Below are 26,688 nucleotides of genomic sequence, written 5' to 3' on the forward strand. Positions count from 1 at the left end.
CAAACTCCTAATAATATATAGCTGCTGTCCTGCCTTCTTTATAGTTCCATTGATATTTTGAGATCAGGTGAGGTCCTCCGAGATAATGATGCCCAGGAACTTGAAATTGCTCATCTCAACTTCTGATCCCTCTATGATGACTGGTGTGTGTTACCTGGTCTTATCCTTTCTGAAGTCCACAATCAGTTCTTTGGTCTTACTGACATTGAGTACAAGGTTGTTGCTGAGGGATAATCTTACTGAGGTGCATAAAGTCATAAGGGGCATAGATAGGTGAAAGGCAGCCATCTTTTACTCTCCAGAACAAGGAATCAAGAACAAAAGGACAGAGATTTAGGTGACAGGGAAGAGATGTAATAGGAATGCAAAAGGACACCTTTTCACCTCTGTATATGGAATGAGCCCCCAGAGGTGGTTGAGGCACGTGCATTAACAACTTTTAAAAGGCACATAAAGTAACAGAGTGAAATAACAGTGCATTTAAATAGATGTAAGAAAATTAATTTTCTATATATTTCAAGGTACAATGAAAATAAATTTAATACACGACAGTGTGTTTTAGCTTTGATAGTTCCGATAAACTAGATTTTTTGGAGCTCTTCATGATCATCCTTAAAAATGGGAAACTGCATTTACCCAGCCATTGAACAGTTAAACAACATCCAGGGCTCTGGTCACCTCATTGTTAGTGAGTGGGAGATATTGCATTGTATTAGATTGCAATTCACGTCACAAGCTAGGCATACATATTACATTAGACAAGTTAGTGCAGAAAATCAAACAGTAAACTTAAATCAATTACAGATATTACTGATCTCCTTCTGATGAACAGTAAGTTATAATTTTGGGTGAACAACATTAGTAAGGCAATAACTGTTCGAAAACGAGAATTTCAGAATTATCACCCCAGTGATCTATTTAAAATGGTGGAAGCAAAAGGGAAGCAATTTTATGAGGAATATAAAACCTTAAGGAATGTAAGCAGATGCAGGTCTTTGTGTCTGTTTCACCATTCAACAAGATCATAGCTGCATTCAACATGTCACAACTTTCCTCCTTGCCCTCATAGCTATCCTTCCATACAAGGTGGAGTAACATTCCAGTTTCTAAAAAGAATTGATTATAGTGGGTTCTAATCAGTTTTAATGCTGATACAACAGAGGCACTGCCCATTTATTTTGGGTGAAAGGTAACTTCACAAAATACTTCTGGAAACCCTGAATGCATAATTATGATTGGATTTCCACATTCACTACTCCCACCCCATCCTTACAGATAAATCTAAAAAAGAAAGAGTTGTTACAGGATGCAGAGTAGAAGTGTCTATGAATAATTCAAAGTCCTAGATGTAAACATCAACAATAGTTTATTCTGGGTCCAACCATGTAGATGCCAGAGGCAAGAAAGTGTGCTAGCACCTCAACTTCCTCAGGGAAGTTAAAAGTAAATTTATTACCAAAGTACATACATGCAAAGAAAAACAACCCTGATATTTATTTTCTTATGGGCATTCACAGTAAATACAAGAAACTCAATAGAATCAATGAACAACCACACCTAACACCCAATGTGCAAAAGACCAACAAACTGTGCAAATACAAAAAGAAAAATGAAATAATAATAATAATAATAATAATAAATAAACAATGAAGATCGAGAACATGAGATGAAGAGTCCTTGAAAGTGAGTCCAGTTCAAAAGCAAAACTTATTGTACAGGACCTAAGGTTCCTTTTGCAAATAGGGTATTGGGTATGGAATAGGTTTTGCATCATTAACCCTAAAGGCCCTTCCTTCATCATTTTCAGCCACTGTGAAAAGTGGCAATTGTGGAGAAAGTACCTTGAGGACCAGATGATCAGAAGATCCCAAGAGAAGATTGCGTAAGTAGATTAGAAGCTACTGTGAAGGATGGGAGAGGGAAGAAGACTCAGCTAAATAGATATTTTTTGGGGAGGGATGTGTTTGGGAGAGGGTTTGCAGCGGTTGATCAGAGTATACTGGAGTTGCTTTTGAAAATGATCTACGCTGTGCGTATCCATTTTGAGGGTGGAGTGGTAGCCATTCAGTTATAAAGTATTTTCATGCCTTAAGTATATTTCTGGATTCTAGGGAATCAAGTCTTTGAGAATCTAGGCAGGACAATGGAGATGAAGCCAAAGATCAGATCAGTCTGGATTATACTGAATGGCATGGCATACTTGAGGAGCAATTTAACCCTCTTCACCGTTTTTTTTTAAATCTTCTTACGCTGGCAAAGAGCCGTGTATTATGGCCATTGCTTTGAATCCTGTTTGTTTTTAAACTTTAAGGCTAAACCACCATTCTTTGAAATTTGTTATTAATTGGTAAGTCAACCACTCTGTCTCAGTTCCTACATTTAGAACCTGAAAAATAATCTTGCCAACATTTTATCCTCGATTGAACTGACTCATAAATATCAGTACAAATATTTGAATTTTATAAACAAAGATCTGATACAATAGAATTTGGAAGAGCCTATTCTTTTTATCGTCTTTCAGTTATTTTTCCTTTTGTGTAGCTTTCATGAATCTCTAATGAGGAATATTTTAAATACTTATAAGTATGAAGAGAAAATTATTTATAATGGAATAAGGTTACTGAACACAGAGACACAGGCATCTCTATTTCCTAAATAATTTAAAGCTGTTTTTTTTTTAAACCACACTGCTTGCTATTCTTATTCGTGAGAAAGCTTCACAGTATAAATGGAGTAGATTCCCTTTGGGAGAGACAGATTCCAAATATAACACTAAAAGTAAATTAAACACGCCTTTGTTGCTCAACTGGATGTAAATGCACTTACCTTGAATATTGGAGACATTCTCTACATGTACATCTTTGAATCCACATAATCTAAGGTTCTGCCTCAAGCACCGAATCTGAAATAAAATTTTAAAGGTAAATATTAAATCAAATGCACCATTGCAAAAGAATTGGTGTCTGGTGGTATGTAAAGAAAGAGTTTTGGATTTTACAGAGAGTAGAACAAGTAGAAGGTTACTGATAGAAGTTATGTTTTCAGAGTGAACCAAAGTTTATGATATGGACATTTGACTTTAACTCCTCTCGGGAGGGTGGAGAAGATGGCAGCGCGCGCGCCACTTCGGTGATGATATCTGTTATCTGTCAAGTAGGGGACTGTGTACAATCCTGATTTGATGGAGACAGACATGAGAGTGTGGAGGAACATCTGGAAAACTTCTGAAATGCCCGCTTCGCTGCTGCTGCTACTGTGTGGTAAACGAAATCTCCGGAGCTGAAGGCCCCGAAATCCTCAGCTTTGCGTGTTTCAGCAGCCAGGGAGAGGTCGAAGGCGCTCGGCAGAGGATGGCACTCGGGAGGCTGTATCGGAAAGGCTGGTCAGAAGCTCAAAGTTTTTGGACGGATGGACTCGGTGTCGGCTGTGGTCGGATGCTTCCAAGGTATCGGCAAGTTGATGGTGCCTGGAGGTTCGTCCAGAAGCAGAAGCTAAATGCACTTAATCAATGTAAATTCACTACATGGCAATTTAAGTTTATGTTGCCAATAGCAGTCTTGAATCACAGGTTTCCCTTTTGCCGCCTGCTATCGGGGACTCAGGAGTCAATCGACTTGGGACTTTGAGACTTTTTTTTTTACTGTGCCCATGGTCTGTTCTTCATCAAATTATGGTACTGCTTTGCACTGCTGCAACTATATGTTATAATTATGTGGTTCTGTCGGTGTTAGTCTTTGGTCTGTCCCATTTTCTGTGATATCACTCCGGAGAAACATTATATCATTTCTTAATGCATGCATGCATTTCTAAATGACAATAAAAGAGGACTGAGTGTTTTCATAATCTAATCTAATATTTCAGACCTTTAATCAGAAGAAAAATGACATTTCAATGTGAATAAGGAACAACAAAATTAATCATTATACACCATAATGACTTCTCACTTCCCTCAAAGATTAATCTGGGTACGTTTCCCTCCTACATTAATCTTGAGAGAGATCTGAGTTAATTAGAAAAGTGACTACATATAAACTTACACTCCTTGGGTTACAAAAAGCTATTAAGTTGATACTGATTCAGTTAAATACTTGGTATTCTTTTTCAGAGAGTTATGGATTGAAGACCAGCAAATCAGAGGTGGTGACTCTTATTGACACATTCCATATAATTTTGCATCCAAAGAGGCCAAACTGCAGTACAATTAAATGACAGAGTTGAAGTAGGGATGGAATTAGAAGGAATTTCCACAGTACTCAGCAGATCCTAGTCGAGTGACACCTACAATACATGCATTATATTATTTTCTACTGACAGATGATGAGGTACAGTTCAATAAATTCAGAATCAGGTTTCAGCTGTCCATATTAATTAAATCAGTATTATATTAAGCCATCAGTGTACAGAAGGTTCTAAGAACATGATGCTGATTGTTTCAACCATTCTCTATTCTTCTCCAATGGCTCTTTATCCCTCAGGTATGTTTGTCAGTTTGTTCTTGCACTAGCAGTTTTTGGAATAGCCATGGTTCAGGTTCAACGTGTTGCCCTTTGTAACTCTCTTTTTCTCCAGAGGAAATTTTACAGATGATTGCCAGGTTGATCGTCCATTAGCAGAAGCTAAATGCACTTAATCAATGTAAATTCACTACATGGCAATTTAAATTGATGTTGCCAATAGCAGTCTTGAATCACAGAGATCCACCCAAATAACATTTGTGAACATAGAAATGTATTTAAAAAATTAGCTGCTTACATTTTGATTGCCAAGTACTTTTACCCACATTTGTGCTCACGTGTTCCATCTTCAAATGCCAAAATCCTACAATTGTACCTATAAGCCCTTATAAACAACTTTTAAAGACTGCTATTGTGCTGAATTCCTTCTTTCAGGTACACTTAGAACACAGAACATAGAAAATCTACAGCACATTACAGGCCCTTTGGCCCACAAAGTTGTGCCGACCATGTAACCTACTCTAGAAGCTACCTAGAATTTCCCTACAGCATAGCCCTCTATTTTCCTAAGCTCCATGTACCTATCTAAGAGTCTCTTAAAAGATCCTATTGTATCCCACTCTACCACCTTCGCTAGCAGTGCATTCCATGCACTGGCCACTCTGTGGGGAAAAACTTACCTCTGACATCCCCCTTGTACCTATTTCCAAGCACCTTAAAACTATGCCCCTTCATGTTAGCCATTTCAGCCCTGGGAAAAAGCCTCTGATCATCTACACGATCAATGCCTCTCATCATCTTATATACCTCTGACAGGTCACCTCCCATCTTCTATCGCTCCAAGGAGAAAAGGCCAAGTTCACTCAACCTATTCTCATAAGGCACGCTCTCCAATCCAGGCAACATCCTTGTAAATTTCCTCTGTACTTTCACTATAGCATCCACATTCTTCCTGTAATGAGGTGACCAGAACCGAACACAGTACTTCAAATGGGATTTAAGTAAGGTCTTATCAGCTGTAACATTATCTCATGGCTCTTGAACTCAATCTCATGGTGGATGAAGGCCATCATACCATACACCTTCTTAACAACACTGTCAACCTGCGCAGCAGCTTTGAGTGAACTATGGACATTGACCCCCACAATCTCGCTGATCCTCCACACTGCCAAGAGTCTTACCATTAATATTATATTTCCTAATCAATTTTCTGCTTACAATTTCAGCCAGGAAATAGCTTCCCTGTGCAGATTGCAGGCTAAAGATCAGACACAGTATAATGCCACATCACCTGATTAACACTGAAAAGATACTAATTTGGTGCTCCCTTTAATACATTAGGACCCTAGTTCCCATGCTGCTTTTGAAAAGACAGGCCCCAGTTCCTCTGCTCCCTTTAACATACTGGTTCCCTTGCTTCACTTGATAAACCATGGCTTTTGTTTCTGCATTTTCTGGAAACTCAGTGGAGTTCCAATTCTTGTGCTCCAGTTGAAGTTGCCAAGGTCGCTCTTCCCATGTTTAATTGAAACCCAATGGCTTCTCAAGATTCAAGATTATATAATGTAATTTCAAGTACATGAGTACAAAGGAGAACCCATGTTACTTCAGCTCCAATGCAGCACAGAAAATACACAAGATAACGCACAATAATAATAAAAAACACAATAAATATAAATACACAAGATAACTTATATACATTGATTGATTATATGTCCAGAAGGTGTCACTAGGCATAGGAGTGTCTGTACAAAAGGTGAGTGACAGGAAATGATGAAATAGTGGTAGTTGGGGGTGTGGAGGGTGAGTTAATGGCTGCAGGTGTTGACTGGGGAAAATAACTGTTTTTGAGTCTGGTGGTCCTGGCTTGGATGCTACATGGCTTTTCCCTGATGAGAGTGAAACAAACAGTCCAAGAGCAGGGTGGATGGGATCCTTCATGATGGTACTGGCCCTTTTCTGTACATTACTCCTTAATGGTTGGTAGACTGGTGCCGCTGATGTGTTGGGCAGTAATTGTAGAGCTTTGCTATCCGTTACAGAGCAGTTTCTGTGTCATGCAGTGATGCAGCTTGTTAGGGTGCTCTCTACTGCGCATCTGTAAATTACCATGAGTATAGATATGCGTAGTCCAGCTCGCTTCAGCCTCCTCAGAAAGTAGAGTCATTGCTGAGCTTTCCTGATTATGCAGAATGCGTTCAGGGAACACGTGAGGCTGACTGAGATGTGCACTCCCAGAAGTTTGTAACTGCTCACGGGTTCCACAGCTGACACCCTGATGTAACAAGGAGTGTGAATGGTGCAAGTTCTCCTGAAGCTGCTAACAATCTCCTTTTTCTTGCTGACATTGAAGAAGAGGCTATGTGCCAGGCACCAGGCCTCAGTTTCCCCCACCTCCTCAGTTTCCCTCAGTCCTTTTAAACTCACTGGGGTCAGATTTCCTTAACCTTATTAAGTGCAGCAAAAGCAAATGTCCTGAGGTAGCTGGACTGATAAAAATTTCCACACTGATTTTAATGGCTTAGCAAATTCTTCATTGTAGGATTATCCCACCGTGTTATTTGCAGAGCAATATAAAAAGGGTATTGTTTTGAAATTGTAAATTAAAATTTTAAAAATGTAAATTGTGTCTTTCAGACAATGAAGAATTGATCCATGACTCTCTAAGTTGGCAAACTTAGAACATTTTAACAGAACTTGACTGGGTTTGACATGGAGCCTGAATTGTTGCATCAGACAACATTTTGGAAATATTTACTTAACGTGATCAAGGGAAGCCTGATAAGGAGACTGTTGTGATTTTTAATTCTGCCTTTTACAGAGGACTCTCCCTGGAGGATGTTTCCCTAAATCATAATAGATAGAGAAGTTAAATGTTTGTCAATTTAATCTACTGCTATTTCAATCCAGAGAGTAGGGATAGCAGCCTGAAACCAGACGTCTAAGTGAGCATTGAATAATTTGGATTCTGAAACAACATAATACAGTATAATACATATATACAGTATAATACATAAACCATAGATATAGAAAGGCCCATTATCTGACTTAGAGTTTTGTACAATGTTGGGGATTTCAGGAGGTCATATTGATGCAGACCACAGAAGAATAAAGAAAATCCTCTTCTGAAGTTTAAAGATAAAAACCCTTTGGGAAAAGCAGCAATAGCTTCAGTCTCGATCCATTTTATACTGTTTCATTGAGAAACATTTACTGTTTCTAAACAAAAACACAGAAAATAATGATTCCCTTGTTGGTTGTAAATTTCAGACAAAAAGTACATATATTTTGACGGAAAAGTCTTTTCACTGTAGTTAAGTTTTTCTACAGCGGTTTGAACAGGGCATGACTGCGCAAGCGCATGGAGGTTGGCCAGTGAGAACAGCCGGAAGAGTTTAAAAAGAAGACAGATTTACAGAGCGGGCGCCAGAGGACCAGGCGATGGAGTAGAGGGAGACAGCTTAGGAAGGCTTTGGCTCAATGTGCCTTCGGCGATAAAGGGTCGAGGCGAGGTAGGTTATCTGTTTAAAATAAAGACAGGAAGTATGTGTGCGAGGCCGGTTTTCTGTGCTTGGTGTCAGATGTGGGAGGTCCTGGAGACTCCCAGCCTCCTGGACGACTACATCTGCACCAGGTGCGTCGAGCTGCAGCTCCGTAGGGACTGTGTTAGGGAACTGGAGATGCAGCTCGATGACCTTCATTTGATCAGGGAGAGTGAGGAGATGATAGAGAGGAGCTATAGGCAGGTAGTCACCCCGGGACCACAGGAGACAGAGAAGTGGGTAACAGTCAGGAGAGGGAAGGGCAAGAAGCAGGTGCTAGAGAGTAACCCAGTGGGTGTCCTCTTTAACAATAAGTACTCCTGTTTGAGTAATGTTGGGGGGGGGGGTGGTGCGGCCTACCTGGAGGAAGCAACAGTGGCTGTGCCTCTGGCACAGAGTCCAGCCCTGTGGCTCAGAAGGGTAGGGAAAGGAAGAGAAAGGCAGTAGTGATACCGGACTATAGTTAGGGGGTCAGACAGGTGATTCTGTGGACGCAGGAAAGAAACGCAGATGGTAGTTTGCCTCCCAGGTGCCAGGGTGCGGAATGTTTCTGATCGCATCCATGATATCTTGAAGTGGGAAGGAGGACAGCCAGAAGTCGTGGTACGTATTGGTACCAACAACATAGGTAGGAAAAGGGAGGAGGTCCTGAAAACAGACTACAGGGAGTTAGGAAGGAATCTGAGAAGCAGGACCTCAAAGGTAGTAATGTTGGGATTACTGCCTGTGCCATGTGACAGTGAGTATAGGAATAGAATGAGGTGGAGGATAAATGTGTGGCTGAGGGATTGGAGCAGGTGGCAGGGATTCAAATTTCTGGATCATTGGGACCTCTTCTGGGGCAGGTGAGACCTGTACAAAAAGGATGGGTTGCACTTGAATCCCGGGGGACCAATGTCCTGGCGGGGAGGTTTGCTAAGGCTACTGGGGAGGGTTTTTATGCTAGAATTGCTGGGGGGTGGGAACCAAACTGAAGTGACGGAGGAAAGGGAGGTTGGCTCACAAATAGAGAAAGCTTGGAGACAGTGTGTGAGGGAGGATAGGCAGGTGATAGATAAGGAACGCGCTCAGACTGATGGTTTGAGATGTGTCTATTTTAATGCGAGGAGTATTATGAATAAATCAGATAAACTTAGAGTGTGGATCAGCACTTGGAGCTATAATGTTGTGGCCATCACAGAGACTTGGATGGTGCAGGGGCAAGAATGGCTACTTCAAGTACCAGGCTTTAGATGTTTCAGAAAGGATAGGGAAGGAGGTAAAGGAGGTGGGGGCATGGCACTTTTGATCAGAGATAGTGTCACAGCTGCAGAAAAAGAGGAAGTCATGGAGAGGTTGTATACGGATTCTCTGTGGGTGGAAGTTAGGAATAGGAAGGGGTCAATAACTCTACTGGGTGTTTTTTATAGACCACCCAATAGTAACAGGGACAGAGGAGCAGATAGGGAGACAGATTCTGGAAAGGAGTAATAACAACAGGGTTGTTGTGTTGGGAGATTTTAATTTCCTTAGAGTGAGGGGCTTAGAAGGGAAAAGTTTCTATGGAAACAGAGGAAACAGTGGAGGTACTTTAATGAATACTTTGTTTCAGTTTTCACTCCGGAAAAGGATCTTGGCGATTATAGGGATGATTTGCAGCGGACCAAAAAGCTTGAGATGTAGATATTAAGGAAGAGGACGTGCTGGAGCTTTTGGAAAGCATCAAGTTGGATAAGTCACCGGGACCGGACGAGATGTACCCCAGGCTACTGTGGGAATAGAGGGAGGAGATTGCTGAGCCTCTGGCAATGATCTTTGTATCATCAATGAGGACGGGACAGGTTCCGTAGGATTGGAGGGTTGCGGATGTTGTTCCCTTATTCAAGAAAGGGAGTAGAGATAGCCCAGGAAATTATAGACCAGCGAGTCTTACTACAGTGATTGGTAAATTGATAGAGAAGATCCTGAGGGGCAGGATTTATGAACATTTGGAGAGGAATAGTATGATTAGGAATAGTCAGCATGGCTTTATCAAAGGCAGGTCATGCCTTACGAACCTGATTGAAATTTTTGAGGATGTAACGAAACACATTGATAAAGGTAGATCTGTAGATGTAGTGTCTATGAATTTTAGCAAGGCATTTCATAAGGTACCCCATGCAAGGTTTATTGAGAAAGTAAGGAGGCATGGGATCCAAGGGGAAATTGCTTTGTAGATCCAGAACTGGCTTGCCCACAGAAGGCAAAGAGTGGTTGTAGATGGGTCATATTCTCCGTGGAGGTCGGTGACCAGTGGTGTGCCTCAGGGATCTGTTCTGGGACCCCTACTCTTCGTGATTTTTATAAATAACCATGGAGGTATGGGTTAACAAATTTGCTGATGGCACAAAGGTTAGTGTGTTGTGGATAGTGTGGAGGGCTGTCAGATGTTACAACGGAACATTGATAGGATGCAAAACTGGGCTGAGAAGTAGCAGATGGAGTTTAACCCAGATAAGAGTGAGGTGGTTCATTTTGGTTGGTCAACTATGATGGGAGAATATAGTATTAATGGTAAGACTCTTGGCAGTGTGGAGGATCAGAAGGTTCTTGAGATCAGAGTCCATTGGACACTCAAAGCTGCTACGCATGTTGACTCTGTGGTTAAGAAGGCATATGGTGCATTGGCCTTCATCAATCGTGGGACTGCGTTTAAGAGCCGAGAGATAATATTGCAGCTATATAGGACCCTGGTCAGACCCCACTTGGAGTACTGTGTTCAATTCTGGTCGCCTCATGACAGGAAGGATGTGGAAACCACAGAAAGGGTGCAGAGGAGATTTACAAGGATGTTGCCTGGATTGGGGAGCATGCCTTATGAGAATAGGTTGAGTGAACTCGGCCTTTTCTCCTTGGAGTGACGGAAGATGAGAGGTGACCTGATGACGTGATATAGCTGTTCAAGATAATGAGAGGCATTGATCGTGTGGATAGTCAGAGGCTTTTCCCCAGGGCTGAAATGGCTAGCATGAGGGGGCATAGTTTCAAGGTGCTTGGAAGTAGGTACAGAGGAGATGTCAGGGGTAAGTTTTTTTACATAGCGAGTGGTGAGTGCGTGGAACGGGCTGCTGGCGGCAGAAACGATAGGGTCTTTTAAGGGACTCCTGGATAGCTACATGGAGCTCAGAAAAATAGGCTATGGGTAAAGCCCAGGTAGTTCTAAGGAAGGGACATGTTTGGCACAGCTTTGTGGGCTGAAGGGCCTGTATTGTGCTGTAGGTTTTCTATGTTTCTAAGTGTATGCAACTACTTGGAATTTTTCTGCATGGTATCGCACAAGTCCTTTCCTCGACAAAAAAGATGCTGGCCTGAAATCTTAGTGCGCATGTGCCGGTTGTGCATGTAGCCTGGTACAGCCGTTCCAATCTATTCTTACTTTCTTCTTCTTACTTTTTAAATTTAAGTTATTTTTTGTATTTTTTTTCTCACGGTAACATGTCGAAGCTGCGCCCTCTCTAACATGCTGGTAGAGAGAGTTTTATTTGGGTTTTCTTTAGCGCTGGAAATGGTTACATCTTGACATGCGGGACAGAAGCAAGGTCGCATTGTGTATTCCACGGATCAGCAAGTACCGGCCGGTTTAGCGAGCAGAGTGGCGGACACCCCTGCTGAAATCCAGAGGAAAACACACATAGGATGCAGAGGGGGAATCACAAAGCCGAGGAAAGAGGACCGGGTCGAGACAACAGATACTTTTGGAGAAGAGGAGTTCGGTGCGTAATACTGTTCCAGCTGACCGGAATTGCACTGAGAATGGTAAGTGTAAAGGAGTTGGGTGCTTACTGATCTGATTAACAACAGATGGTGCAATCCAGGGCATATTATGATACGTGTTTGCAGACTGGATATTGAACTTTTTACTGTTGGACTTCGGCCACATTCCACTGTGATACAACACTGGGCAGCACGGGAGGTCGTTCCTGCCTGTGGCCATTGAACGTGCAGCTCCTCCCGTGGAGGGTCAGACACCCTGAGCCAATAGACTGGTCCTGGACTTATTTTCCATCTGGCATAGTTTGCATTTCGTTGTTTGATTGTTGGGGGTTTTTGTATTGCTATATTTACGCTCTATTCTTGGTTGGTGCGGCTGTAACGACACCAAATTTCCCTCCGGATTAATAAAGTATATCTATCTATCTATCTAAATCTGCAGTCAGAGACAAAGGACAAGCCTTCACCCTCTCATCCGAGTAAGAGTTATCCTCATGGCTGTTATGAGCATTAGAACAGATCTAAGCTAATCTGATCTAATTCAAGGAATCAGCAATATGTGTCAACAGAACACATGAATGCAAAGATAGAGACATGGGTCATCAACCATTCGCACTGAGAAACCCTCATGGACCATACCAGGGCTTCCTATCCATGATCAATCCAGACAGGTTGTTCCAGTTCAGCCAGGATGTCATCTGGTTGTGTTTTCTACATGCATCAGGTGCTCCCTCTGCTATACAGGGAATATCAACATTAAACCACGATAGGTCTTCTTAGAGCTAGCCGGCACTGTGTAAAGCTAGTCTGATCTTCTTAAAGGGCATCTGTTTTTTTTTATTATTGAGATGCAATGCTGAATAGGCCCTTCCAGCCCTTTGAGCTATGCAATCCCTGATTTTAATCCCAGTCTAATCACAGGACAATTTACAATGACCAATTAAGTTACCAACTGGCACATCTTTGGACTGCGGGAGGAAACCAGAGCACCCGGAGAAAACCCCAGTGGTCATGGGGAGAACGTACAAACTCCTTACAGGCAGCGGTGGGAATTGAACCTGGGTCACCTGTCCTGTCCACTGTTGTGCTAACCACTACGCTACCACGCTGCAGAAAGTGAATCAGTTCTGGAAAAAGTGAAAAATAGCATGGGAAAGGTGAGATTCTGGACAGAATAGGTAATAGAATAAAAGAGGCAATAAAATCTTGGTGCTTCCAAGATTTTACCAAAATGTATCATGCACCACAAGGGGAAATAAAACCTTAGATTATGTCTATAGAAATGTGGCTGACGCTTACGAAGCAACTACCCTCCCCAATCTGGGACAGTCCGACCATCTTTCATTGTTTCTGCTTCCCAAGTATAGCCCGGTCATTAAACATGTGAAACCCACAATGAGGACTATGAAGATCTGGCTGGAGGGTGCTGACTCTGCTCTTCAGCACCAATTCCAGCACACAGACTGGAGTGCGTTTGCTGCCCATGCCACCACAGACTCTCAGGTTAACATTGATTTATATACCAACTCTGTCCTTGATCACATAAAGAAGTGTGTAGATAGAGTGACATCACACAAACAAATAAAAGTTTTCCCCAATCAGAAACCATGGATGAACCGAGAGATTCACCTCCTGCTCAAAGCCAGAGATTCAGCCTTCAGCCAGCTCAGCCAGGGCCAACCTGAGGAGGGGAATCTCTCAGGTTAAACACATATACAGACAGAGAATTGAGGAGCATTTCAACTCCTCGGACCCCCGGTGCATGTGTCATGGCATACAGGTCATTACAGACTTCAAACCACCTCGTACTGTGCCCCCTTCCAGCTCTGCTTCCCTCCCTGATGAGCTCAATTACTTGCACGCTCGCTTTGACCGAGAGAGCAAGGAGGTCACCCTCAGAGCGGATCTCCCACCTGGTGAACTGCCTCGCTCACTTTCCACCTCCGATGTTTGCGCCACCTTGAGCAGGGTGAATGTATGGAAGGCAGCTGGTCTGGATGGAATACCTGGTCGTGTGCTCAGAGTCTGTGCAGGGCAGTTGGCTGGGGTCTTCACGAACATTTTTAATCTGTCCCTGGCCCAGGCAGTTGTCCCCACAAGCTTCAAGATCACCACCATCATGCCAGTGCCGAAGCATTCCACTGCCACGGGCCTGAATGACTTCCGCCCAATTGCACTCACCCCCATCATTGCAAAGTGCTTTGAGAGGCTGGTTCTATCACATCTGAAATCCTGTCTGTTCACTACCCTGGACCCCCATCAATTTGCCTATTGCACCAACAGGTCAACAGAGAATGCCATCTCCACAGCACTTCACTCTGCCCTGACCCACCTGGACAGCCCCAACTCTTACCTCAGAATGCTGTTCATTGACTTTAGCTCGGCAGTCAATACTGTGATCCCCTCCAAGCTGATCGCCAGACTTCACCAGCTTGGTATCAGCTCATCCCTCTGCAATTGGACCTTGGACTTTCTGACCAACAGACCCCAATCAGTTAAGTTAGACAACCTCTCCTCCTCCACTATCATCCTGAACACCGGTGTGCCTCAAGGCTGTGTGCTGAGCCCTCTTCTGTACTCCTTTTTCATCTGTGACTATGTTCCTGTACATGGTTCTAACTCCATAATCAACTTCGCAGATGACACCACAGTGGTTGGTCTGATCAGAGGGGACGACGAGACGGGGTACAGGGACGAGGTCCAGCACTTGGCCGCGTGATGTGCCGACAACAACTTGGCCCTTAACACCCAGAAGACCAAGGAGATCATTGTGGACTTCAAGCATGCTAGGAGCCATACTCACGTCCCCATCTACATCAATGGAGCTGCAGTGGAGCATGTATCAAGCTTCAAATTCATTGGTGTCCACATTTCCGAGGATCTCACCTGGTCCCCGAACTCCTCCATCGTGATCAAAAAGGTGCAGTAGTGCCTTTATTTCCATCAAGAAAGCTCACCTCTGTCCCAGGATACTGACAGACTTTTACCACTGTACCATTGAGAGCATACTCACCAACTGCATCTCAGTGTGGTATGGCAATTGTCCCGCATCGGACCGCAAAGCACTCCAGCGTGTGGTGAAAACTGCCCAGCGGATTATTGGCACCCAATTGCCCACCATTGAGAACATAAGACCATAAGACAAAGGAGCAGAAGTCGGCCATTCAGCCCATCGAGTCTGCTCTGCCATTCTATCATGAGCTGATCCATTCTCCCATTTAGTCCCACTCCCCTCGCCTTCTCACCATAACCTTTGATGCCCTGGCTACTCAGATACCTATCAATCTCTGCCTTAAATACACCCAATGACTTGGCCTCCATTGCTGCCTGTGGCAACAAATTCCATAGATTCACCACCCTCTGGCTGAAAAAATTTCTTCGCATCTCTGTTCAGAATGGGTGCCCTTCAATCCTTAAGTCATGCCCTCTCGTACTAGACTCCCCCACCATGGGAAACAACTTTGCCACATCCACTCTGTCCATGCCTTTCAACATTTGAAATATTTCTATGAGGACCCCCCCCCTCATTCTTCTAAACTCCAAGGAATACAGTCCAAGAGCGGTCAAACGTTCCTCATATGTTAACTCTCTCATTCCCCGAATCATTCTAGTGAATCTTCTCTGAACCCTCTACCACGTCAGCACATCCTTTCTTAAATAAGGAGACCAAAACTGCAAACAGTACTCCAAGTGAGGGCTTACCAGTGCCTTATAGAACCTCAACATCACATCCCTGCTCTTATACTCTGTTCCTCTAGAAATGAATGCCAACATTGCATTCGCCTTCTTCACCACTGACTCAATCTGGAGGTTAACCTTAAGGGTATCCTGCACAAGGACTCCCAAGTCCCGTTGCATCTCAGAGTTTTGAATTCTCTCCCCATTTATATAATAGTCTGCCTATTTATTTCTTCTACCAAAGTGCATTACCATACACTTTCCAACATTGTATTTCATTTGCCACTTCTTTGCCCATTCTCCCAATCTATCCAAGTCTCTCTGCAGACTCTCCGTTTCCTCAGCACTACCAGCCCCTCCACCTATCTTTGTATCATCAACGAACTTAGCCACAAAGCCATCTTTTCCATAATCCAAATCGTTGATGTACAAAGTAAAAAGAAGCAGCCCCAACACGGACCCCTGTGGAACACCACTGGTAACCTGCAGCCAACCAGAATAGGATCCCTTTATTCCCACTCTCTGTTTCCTGCCAATCAGCCAATGCCCTATCCACGTATGTAATTTCCCGTAATTCCATGGGCTCTTATCTTGTCTAGCAGCCTCATGTGTGGCACCTTGCCAGAGGCCTTCTGAAAATCTAAATACACAACATCCACTGCACCTCCCTTGTCTAGCCTACTTGTAATTTCCTCAAAAAATTGCAATAGGTTTGTCAGGAAGGATTTTCCTTTTGAAGAAACCATGCTGAGTTCTGTCTATCTTGTCATATGCCTCCAGGTACTCCGTAATCTCATCCTTGACATCCTTGAATACCTACCATAAACGCTGCCTGGGCAGGGTGAAAAGCATTATCAAGGATGCATCTCACCCTAACCATGGACTCTTTATTTTCCTCCCAGCCAGTAGGCGCTACAGGAGCCTCTGTTCCCACACCAGCAGGCACAGGAAGAGCTTCTGCCCTGAGGCTGTGACCCTGCTGAACCTCACATCACAGCGCTAAGCAGTATTGCACCCATATTGTACTGTCTCAGTACTTTTATATTTGTGTGCTGTAGCACTTACTTTTTATTCACAGTTATTTTGTAAATAACACTATTCTTTGCATTTCTGGTTAGATGCTAACTGCATTTCATTAGCTTTGTATTTGCACTCAGCACAGTGACAATAAAGTGAATCTAATCTAATCTAATAGATGAAATTGAAGTAAGAAATATTTTATCTTTATTCATATATAGGATATAGGCTTTGATGAAAGCATAATATTTAATTTTCTTGAGAGGGTGCCAGTGACTTCTGGAATCACTGGTGAAGACACTCCAGCAGTATTGTGGATAGGATGTTATAGAATATATATCCAGCCTAATAATGAATCATCGGGGTATTCTGAGTCATGATAGGGTAGAATCTGGAAGGGAACCAGATGCTGTCCTGTACACATTAGCCTTGAGGTGTTAAAGATGTGTGCTTAGCTCTCTGCTCTACTTGATTTACACCTAAGACTATGTGGCTAAGTACAGCTCCAACACCATTTACAAGTTTGCTGATGACACCACTGTTGTGTATCAGAGGTGGTAATGACTCAGAATACAGCAGGAAGATTGAAAATTTGGCTGAGTATTGTAATAACAGCATCCTCTCATTCAATGTCAGCAAGACCAAGGAACTGATTGTAGACCAGGAGAGGGAAACCAGAGGTCCAGAGGATCAGAGGATCGGGGGCGGGGGGGGGGGGAGGGGGCAGGGGGAGGGGAACTGGATCAGTAACATTAAATTCCTGGGTGTCACTACCTCAGAGGACCTGTCCTGGACCCATCATATAAATATAATTGCAAAGAAAGTGCACAGCACCTCTACTTCCTCAGGAGTCTGCGGAGATTTGGCATACCATCAAAAACCCTGGCAAACCTCTGTAGATGTGTGGTGGTAGGTGTACTGACTGGTATGGGAACACCAATGCCTTTGAGTGGAAAATCCTACAAATGATAGTGGTAAAACCCTTCTAACCATTAAGCACATCCACATAAAACGCTGCTGTAGAAAAGCAGCATCTATCAAAGATCCTCACCACCCAGGCCATGCTCTTTCTTGCTGCTGCCATCAGCTAGAAGGTACAAATGCCTCAAGACTTGCACCACCAGGTTCAAGGGCAGTTACCACCCCTCAACCATCAGGCTCCTTAACAAAAGAGGATAATTCTATTTCCAACAAGGTTGTTCCAACAACCCTTGGTCTCACTTTAAGGGCTCTTTATCTTGTTATTTCATGCTCATTATTTTTGTTATTTATTTATATTTGCATTTACACAGCTTGTTGTTCATTGATCCTGTTTACAGTTACTATTCTATAGATTTGCTAAGCATGCCCGTAGGAGAAAGAATCTCAGGGTTGTATGTGGTGACATGTATGTACTCTGATAATAAATTTTACTTTGAACTTTGAAAGGTGCAAGATTTGAAGCGTTGCAGTGAATAGCAGCAGTGACTTTTATTAATGGCACACTCTGCATCCACAGAGTGCCAATCATTTCCTCTGTACCCTCCACTTCACCAAATCACCAACACTTCCCTTTCAATAAACTCTAAATCTGGGTGTGTCACATTTCCATACAGTGACCACTGGTAGAACTTCCACACCTCCCTCCTCCCTCTCACAACTCCTACAAACAAGTTCCACAATGCTCAAAGACATAATTCAAATTATCTTGCAAGGCAAGGTCATGTAGAACAAAGACAGCAGAAGCCAACTACAGGAAGAGAAGTGTGCCTGCATGCCTTGAACCACGAGAAGATGACAACACTGCATTGTTTAAATGATCAATGCGAACATCACGGACAATGGCAGGACTGAAATTATTGAAGATAATGATGTCTACACACCTAGATGATTTTCTCACATCCCAATGCCCTGTCACCCACACTTCCATCTTATTTACAAACTGCAGGTGGTGTAAACATGCACCTCTTCTCTCCCTCCTCCCCGCCTTGCCACTTCCTCACCCCAACATTTTTCACTTACAAAAAATCTAAGAACTGCAATCTGACCAGTCAAGGAACAGCTTAGAGACAATGATAATAAATACTTCTTCTTCATTATCCTTGCACTCCTTCATTAACCAAAATCACCTTACAACTTGCTTATTTATCAGCATTTCCTGTTCTTTGTGGTTTTTCTCATTCTCCCAGTCAAAACAATACCAAAACAATACACTGCTAGGCAAATGCCTGTCTTTAATTAGCTACTGCAGAAAACTAGAAGTCAGCAAATATTCCTCTAGTTTCAACCACATCATTTCCTTAAAGACTTCTGCACTTAAAACAACAATGAAACAAAATGGTGAGATTACACAATTGAACAGTTGTGTAATTGGACCAAACACCAAAGGAAATCAGTCAAATGTCTTTTTTTTAAGTAAGTGAAAATGCCTTTAAATGGGAGGAAATTCATACAGTTTGATGCATATCCAGTTGTGCAAAGTTGTATTAAAGTTGGAACCATTCTTTCGTGCCTGTACTTCTTCCTTGGTAAAGACGTGACCATGCCTTTGAAACAATGGCACACATTCTTAAAGATAGGCAGCAAGGGCAGCACTCAGAAAATAAGACTAACTCTTAGCACCATTAAAAATTATTTTTTGGCAGAAAAATGTAAATGTTGGCACCAACTATCTTAAATGTCCCAAGAATTTAAATCTACTTCAAAGCACCTTTTGGGACAACCTTATTCTTTGACAGATGTTTAAGTCATATCAGTATATAATTTTGAGCCATGTTACCTGATGTAATTCGGAAGATACAACACAGATTTCCATTTGATTCAGTTTTCCCCATTCACTGGGCCAGCTTTCCGCAATAGATTTTACCATTTCAATAACTTGAAAAACTTCAAGCTCATTGTACCAGGATAAAGTGCAAGGGTCGAATCTACTGGTCCCTTGAACATGGCAAAACATTAAAGGATAGAACGTCGGGTGGCGTTGGACGTCTCCACTTGCTTGAATAACATCGACTTTTCTCACATAAAATTGTACTGACACAAAGTCAATGATCTCTTTCACCGACCTATAGTTTTCCTTGAAGATTATGCGGCTTTTAGCCGCCTTTTCATGTTTTTCTCTCTTGTAGTATTGGAACAGGCGATTGAGTAAGGTGTAGTCTGCCATCTCATTATCTTCAACTGAAAAAAGCTTTGGCGTCACTTGCATGTGATCTCCTGCCAGGACAACCCGAGTCTCATTTCCTGCAATGCCCAATGGAATTAGTGCATCACATTCTAACATCTGAGCAGCTTCATCAATTAAAATGTGTGTGAAAAATCCAGGAGGAAGGCCGAGTTCTGAGAACAATTTTGCCTCCATGCACGTGGTGATGACTATACGGTATGATTCCAAGATACACTTGTCAGGTGCAGCAAATGAATTGTTTGAAAGTAAACAGTATTTTATTGTGATTGGGTCAGTATGAATGGGGTCCTTCTTGACATATTTCAATCGTAGGGGTCTTCCTTCAGGAAATTCAGAAGCATATTGATGAAAATAATCTTTGACATACAAGTCTGCAGCACTGAAATAAGAGGTAAATGAGCTCATTAGTTAGATCTAAGCATTTTATCTGCGGTAAACAATATTGAAAGACATGCTTGGTCAACTTCAGTTTATGGATCAAATACAATGCCTCCCAGATGGCCTATTCAAGTGTACCAGCTGTAATGGCATACTTAGTGTACCAGTTGCAACCTCAACAACTAACTGTTTAAAGGATGTATGTATACCAATGTACACCAATTCTACAATGTACCAGTGATTAGAAGTAGATGGGAGAATGATACCATGGAGTCATACAGACAAGCCAATGAAGAACAGCCCTCTCAGTCCTGACAGGATGTTGCTAGGAACTTCTCTACTCAGAGTATATTACACAGATGCAGTCTATGAACATCTGCCCTTTGGCAAACCTGCAATCATTGCAAATTCCAGTACCAAGTGTGTGTGATCTGTGGGCTGAAGGAACAGTAGATGCACTCTTTGCTTTTTGAGCAAAGACCTTGGCTATTCATCCAAAGTCAGCATTTAGCAGCTGACGATGAGATCTGATAGAGATCAGCAGCTACAGTATAAAATAATCCTGAGGTTAAGAAGCTGAAAGTAATTCAAAACATTGATCAAAAAGAAGTAAAAGATCAATGAAGTAAAAATAAAACATTTCCATCCTGTTATTGCTCTTAGAGTAGCTTGAGTATACACTGCATTGACAGGACTAATGAATTACTTTTCAAATGGAAAACAATTAAAAGGATATTCTTATATGGCTGAATAAATATTAGGAGTTTGCATTTTCAAGATATATTTCAAACTTAAAGTTATAAAATTTGCAGCTGTAAACCAATAACAGGTCTGCAAAAGAAAATATGTTTTAGTTCAATTTAGTTACATTTAAGAACACTTTTTGTCTCATGGAATGAAAATTACAATGATTAACTCTCCTTCGCTACAATTGGAACATGTACTAAAACAGTTTTGTTTCTATGGTTTGGTCAGGATAGAATAATCAATCTGAGCAAAGGTTAGTTTGTAATGAAACAAAATCAGGATAAACATAGAGGGTTGTAAGTGAACTGCCAAGGGTTTTAAGGTTGGTTCCCTGCTGTACCGTTACTGCCAAGTAATGATGTCAGTACACAAAAGCACTCATAGCTCTAACTCAACCTGCTGTGAACCTCATATTAAGCAAAGTTGCTTAAATGAATGTATTAGTTAAAATAACATTTTTACATCCAGGCATGAAAATAAACAGATTGACGAGATTTTTAAAGTTCAGATTTCCTTCTCATAGGATACGGGCTGGAATCCTTGTTTCAGAACTCTGATACTAATTCTGGTCAAAGCACAACCACTCATCACTTGTGGGTTGTAAAGAGAGACTCCTATATCAAGAATGAAGATGGCAAGGCTTGTCTTGGTCAGATTCAATGCAAAAATGATTGCAAAAAACTGAAAGGAGAATCTGTTGAGGCTCCAGGAAAGAAGGAAACGCAATGAAAAAAGTGTGGTACGTTGTGTAACTCACCAATCATAAGGTTGTTGCACTATTATCAATTTTGTATTGCTATTTCTTCCTCTGGGGGTAGATATGTATTATGTAACCACAACTGTAACTGCCTTTATTTTTGGAAATAATTGAAGGTGCCCAGCTGTACAACCAACAATTCATGTTGAACCTACTCAGGTAGTGTTGATAGAGTACAGAATCATACACACTTACCCCGAGAGAAAGAAACAAGTTTTGATATTATGAGACCCATTAAATCTGGAAGAACAGCTTAGTAAATTTTGATATGATTTTGCTTAACTGAATCTAATTCATCAATAACCAAACTACTGAACAATCATAATGTCACTTAGCATGCTTAATTTGGGAATAAGCACAAAGACAAAGTGAGTGAGTGAAACAGAAAGACATACAGCTGTTATCCAATGGGGCAGCATTTATTGAATTAGTAGAAGAGGTGGGTTGGGTTCAACAATTGTGATTAGTTCCTGGATAAGAATCGTATCTCATCTACTGGCTGTCATTGAACTGGTCACTGTGTCCTGCTTGTTATATCTAGCAGTAACAGAGGAACAGTGGAAGCACCTAGATGGTGTGAGATTTTGATTCAGCAACAGAGAAGTTGGCTTAAGAGGGATTTATACCATAGCATTTCAAGATATCCGTCACTCGGGTGTGGACTCCTGCAGCCCAAGATGCAACAAGAATACTTTTAAGGCAAGATAAACCAAGTTACTTTCTTGAATAAGGCAACAACATCCGCAACCCTCCAATCCTCCGAAACCTCCCCCGTCCCCATTGATGATGCAAAGATTATCGCCAGAGGCTCAGCAATCTCCTCCCTCGCCTCCCACAGTAGCCTGGGATATATCTCGTCTGGTCCCGGTGACTTATCCAACTTGATGTTTTCCAAAAGCTCCAGCACATCCTCTTTCTTAATATCTACATGCTCAAGCTTTTCAGTCCGCTGTAAGTCATCCATACAATCGTCAAGATCCTTTTCTGTAGTGAATACTGAAGCAAAGTATTCATTAAGTACCTCTGCTATCTCCTCCAGTTCCATATATACTTTTCCACTGTCACACTTAATTGGTCCTGTTCGCTCATGTTTTATCCTCAGAGAACAGGTGCAAGAAACACAATAAGACTATTTTTGAGTCATATACACTTTAAATACTCACTGGAAACTTGGTTTACGTATTGCATAACTGTAGACATAACTACTCCAGAAAAAAAAGGGTCTGGCACTAGCAAAATTCCCATCAGAATATCAGGGGTTGAAAAGAAACAGAAATAGGGATAGTATTGCTCTTCCTCAAGTCAAGCTGGTTTCAAATGCACAGTACTGCTGTTTTGTTTTGGAGTCGCAAGAAGAAATTTCTAGTTAATCTGTAATTTAACTGATATTATGAGTATAAGCATCGACAAGATAACTAAACCACATGGCATATTTCAGTATCATACTTGTATCATATTTATTCATTCACTGTCTGCACATTCAAAATATCTTTAGAAAATGCAATTTTCTGATAGAAGTGATGTTGATCAATGGCTTAGACAATATATTCAACAAATAACAGGAATTCTGCAGATGCTGGAAATTCAAGCAACACACATCAAAGTTGCTGGTGAACGCAGCAGGCCAGGCAGCATCTGTAGGAAGAGGTGCAGTCGACGTTTCAGGCCGAGACCCTTCGTCAGGACTAACTGAAGGAAGAGTGAGTAAGGGATTTGAAAGTTGGAGGGGGAGGGGGAAATCCAATTCCTGTTATTTGTTGAAGACAGGAGGGGGAGGGATGGAGCCAAGAGCTGGACAGGTGATTGGCAAAAGGGGATACGAGAGGATCATGGGACAGGAGGTCCAGGAAGAAAGACAAGGGATGGGGGGAACCCAGAGGATGGGCAAGAGGTATATTCAGAGGGACAGAGGGAGAAAAAGGAGAGTGAGAGAAAGAATGTGTGCAGAAAACTAAGTAACAGATGGGGTACGAGGGGGAGGTGGGGCCTTAGTGGAAGTTAGAGAAGTTGATGTTCATGCCATCAGGTTAGAGGCTACCCAGACGGAATATAAGGTGTTGTTCCTCCAACCTGAGTGTGGCTTCATCTTTACAGTAGAGGAGGCCGTGGATAGACATGTTAGAATGGGAATGGGATGTGGAATTAAAATGTGGGGCCACTGGGAGATCCTGCTTTCTCTGGCGGACAGAGCGTAGATGTTCAGCACAGCGGTCTCCCAGCCTGCGTCGGGTCTCGCCAATATATAAAAGGCCACATCGGGAGCACCGGACGCAGTATATCTCCCTTGTCCATTCGTCCCCCCCCATCCCTCCCCACTGATCTCCCTCTGGCACTTATCCGTGTAAGCAGAACAAGTGCTACACATGCCCTTACACTTCCTCCCTTACCACCATCCAGGGCCCCAAACAGTCCTTCCAGGTGAGGCAACACTTCACCTGTGAGTCGACTGGGGTGATATACTGCGTCCGGTGCTCCCGATGTGGCCTTTTATATATTGGCGAGACCCGACGCAGACTGGGAGACCACTTTGCTGAACATCTACGCTCTGTCCGCCAGAGAAAGCAGGATCTCCCAGTGGCCACACATTTTAATTCCACATCCCATTCCCATTCTGACATGTCTATCCACGGCCTCCTCTACTGTAAAGATGAAGCCACACTCAGGTTGGAGGAACAACACCTTATATTCCGTCTGGGTAGCCTCCAACCTGATGGCATGAACATCGACTTCTCAAACTTCCGCTAAGGCCCCACCCCACCCTCGTACCCCATCTGTTACTCATTTTTATGCACACATTCTTTCTCTCACTCTCCTTTTTCTCCCTCTGTCCCTCTGAATATACCTCTTGCCCATCCTCTGGGTCCCCCCACCTTGTCTTTCTTCCCGGACCTCCTGTCCCATGATCCTCTCGTATCCCCTTTTGCCTATCACCTGTCCAGCTCTTGGCTCTATCCCTCCCCCTCCTGTCTTCTCCTATCATTTTGGATCTCCCCCTCCCCCTCCAACTTTCAAATCCCTTACTCACTCTTCCTTCAGTTAGTCCTGACGAAGGGTCTCGGCCTGAAACGTCGACTGCACCTCTTCCTACAGATGCTGCCTGGTCTGCTGCGTTCACCAGCAACTTTGATATTCAACAAATATGTGTTTTCTTTCTGCATTATTTCCCATTATTTTATCAACAACTGATAAGTTTTAATTTGTAATATCTTTTATTACTTATACCCTCTACTCTGGTCCTGGATTGCTACAACTAGCATCTCAAGACACTGGAAAATTGTCACCAACATTGTCTCCCCCAAAATCCTCCAAATGCACTGAAAGGACAAGCAAACCATTGCCCTTTCTCCCTCAGGCTCTATCTCATTTAGCTGTTTTACAGTATGGGAATCCCAGTCAATATGTGGAAAGTTAAAATCACCTACTATTACAACCTTATGTTTCTTGCAACAGTCTGCAATCTCTCGACAAATTTGCTTTTCTAAATCCCTCAGACAATTGGGTGGTCTACAAAATAATCCTATTAATCCAGTCATAACTTTCTTACTCTTCAATTCCACCCATATAGCCTCAGTAGACAAGCTCTCTAGCCTGATCAGTCTGAGCAGTGCTGTGACATTTTCCTTGACTAGTAATGCAAACCCTCCCCTTTAATCTCTCCAGTTCTTTCATGCCTAATACAATGGACCTCTGGAACATTGAGCTGCCAGTCCTGCCCACCTGCAACAAGTCTCACTAATGGCTACAACTTCATAGTTCCATGTGCTGATCCATGTCCTAAGATCATCCACCTTGCTCCTCTAAATCCCATGGCCTGTTGGGTGATCTATAATACAATCCCATTAACATTGTCATCCCTTTCTTATTCCTCAGTTCCACCCATATGGACTCAGCAGACAAACTCTCCAGTCTGTTTAGCACCTAATTCCTTGAACTTACTTTGCAGGATGACATCACCCTTCATTCTCATGTGACTGGTATCTACATGGACCACAACCTCTGCCTGCTCACCCTCTCATTTAAGAATGTCGTGGATTCGATCTGAGCTTCGTCCCTGACCTTGGCACCCAGGATGCAACATACCATCCGGGAATCTTGTTGTCCCAGAACCTGTCTGTTTCCCTAACCAATAAATCCCCTACAATCACTATAGCTAGCCTCTTCCCTCCACCTTCGCTTCTGAGCTACAGAACCAGACACAGTGGCAAAAACCTGATCACTATGGCTTTCCTCTGCTAGGTCATTTCCCCCCGCCCCCCAGAAAAAAACTATCCGTAGCAGTATACCTGGTGTTAATAACAATGATAATAAGTACTTTATCGATCCCAAGTGGGAGACAACATTTAAAAACACACTTAGCAGTGTGCAGACTTAACTAATAATAAAGTACAGAATAATAATACACACACTAATAAATTACCAATGTGCAATACTGTGCATTGATAATGTATGAAATAATAAAACAGAGACTATTGTACTATGATGTGTGTTCTCCTATTGCACAGAAATTAACTGTTGTATATGCTTATTGCATTTGATAGGAAAGATTTTCTGTAACGATCCTTGTGACAGTGGAGCTGAATGAGTCTGTTCGAAAGGGTGCTCCACTGCTTATTTATAGGTCATGGAGGAGATGTTCCAGGATGTCCATAATGGATAACAGTTTGTTGAAGGGAATGACGACTGGGGTACTCTGCACCTATCCCCTTTTCTCGTCCTTATGGTCACCCAGTTACCTCTGTCCTGCACCTTGGGCGTAACTACTTCCCTACGTGTCCTATCTATCAATATCTCAGCCTGTTGACAGATGCAGAGTTCATCCAGTTCCAGCTCCAACTCCTTAACACCATCTTTAAAAAGCTGCAGCTGGATGCACTTCTTGCAGGTGTAATCGTCAGGGTCACGGGAGGTCTCCTTGCCTTCTCAGATCTCGCAAGTAAAGCATTCCACTATCTTGTCTGGCATCCCCACTGGTCTAACTGTGCAGTAGTTTACCCAGTTAATTATTGGCAAAGATTATCTAAGATTGGAATTGCAGGACTAGGAAAAGATGGCTTTCCCATTGTTCCAAGAGTGACTGAGATGGATTTTCCAGCTAGCACTATATGCTGACGAGAGTTGCAAGTTCTTCAGCTTCAACTTCCTACACATCCTGAACTCTATTATTGTTAAGGGTGGGATATACACTCAATGGCCACTTTATTGGGTACCTAATAAAGTGGC

At 42.5% G+C, this 26,688-nt stretch overlaps 1 protein-coding gene across 2 annotated transcripts in view; it reads right to left on the reverse strand.

The window, feature by feature from the left end:
- Positions 1–26,688, reverse strand: part of helz2a (helicase with zinc finger 2a) — a 131,305-nt gene that overhangs the window by 50,030 nt on the left and 54,587 nt on the right. For both annotated transcript variants that reach the window (XM_072240296.1, XM_072240303.1), the window contains exons 8-9: positions 19,179–19,965; positions 2,827–2,902 (exon numbers count right to left, since the gene is read on the reverse strand). In XM_072240296.1, the coding sequence (XP_072096397.1) occupies positions 2,827–2,902; positions 19,179–19,965 (863 nt within the window). The remainder of the gene's footprint in view (positions 1–2,826; positions 2,903–19,178; positions 19,966–26,688) is intronic.

Source organism: Mobula birostris, chromosome 2 (assembly GCF_030028105.1).
Source record: "Mobula birostris isolate sMobBir1 chromosome 2, sMobBir1.hap1, whole genome shotgun sequence".
Taxonomy (NCBI): Eukaryota; Metazoa; Chordata; class Chondrichthyes; order Myliobatiformes; family Myliobatidae; genus Mobula; species Mobula birostris.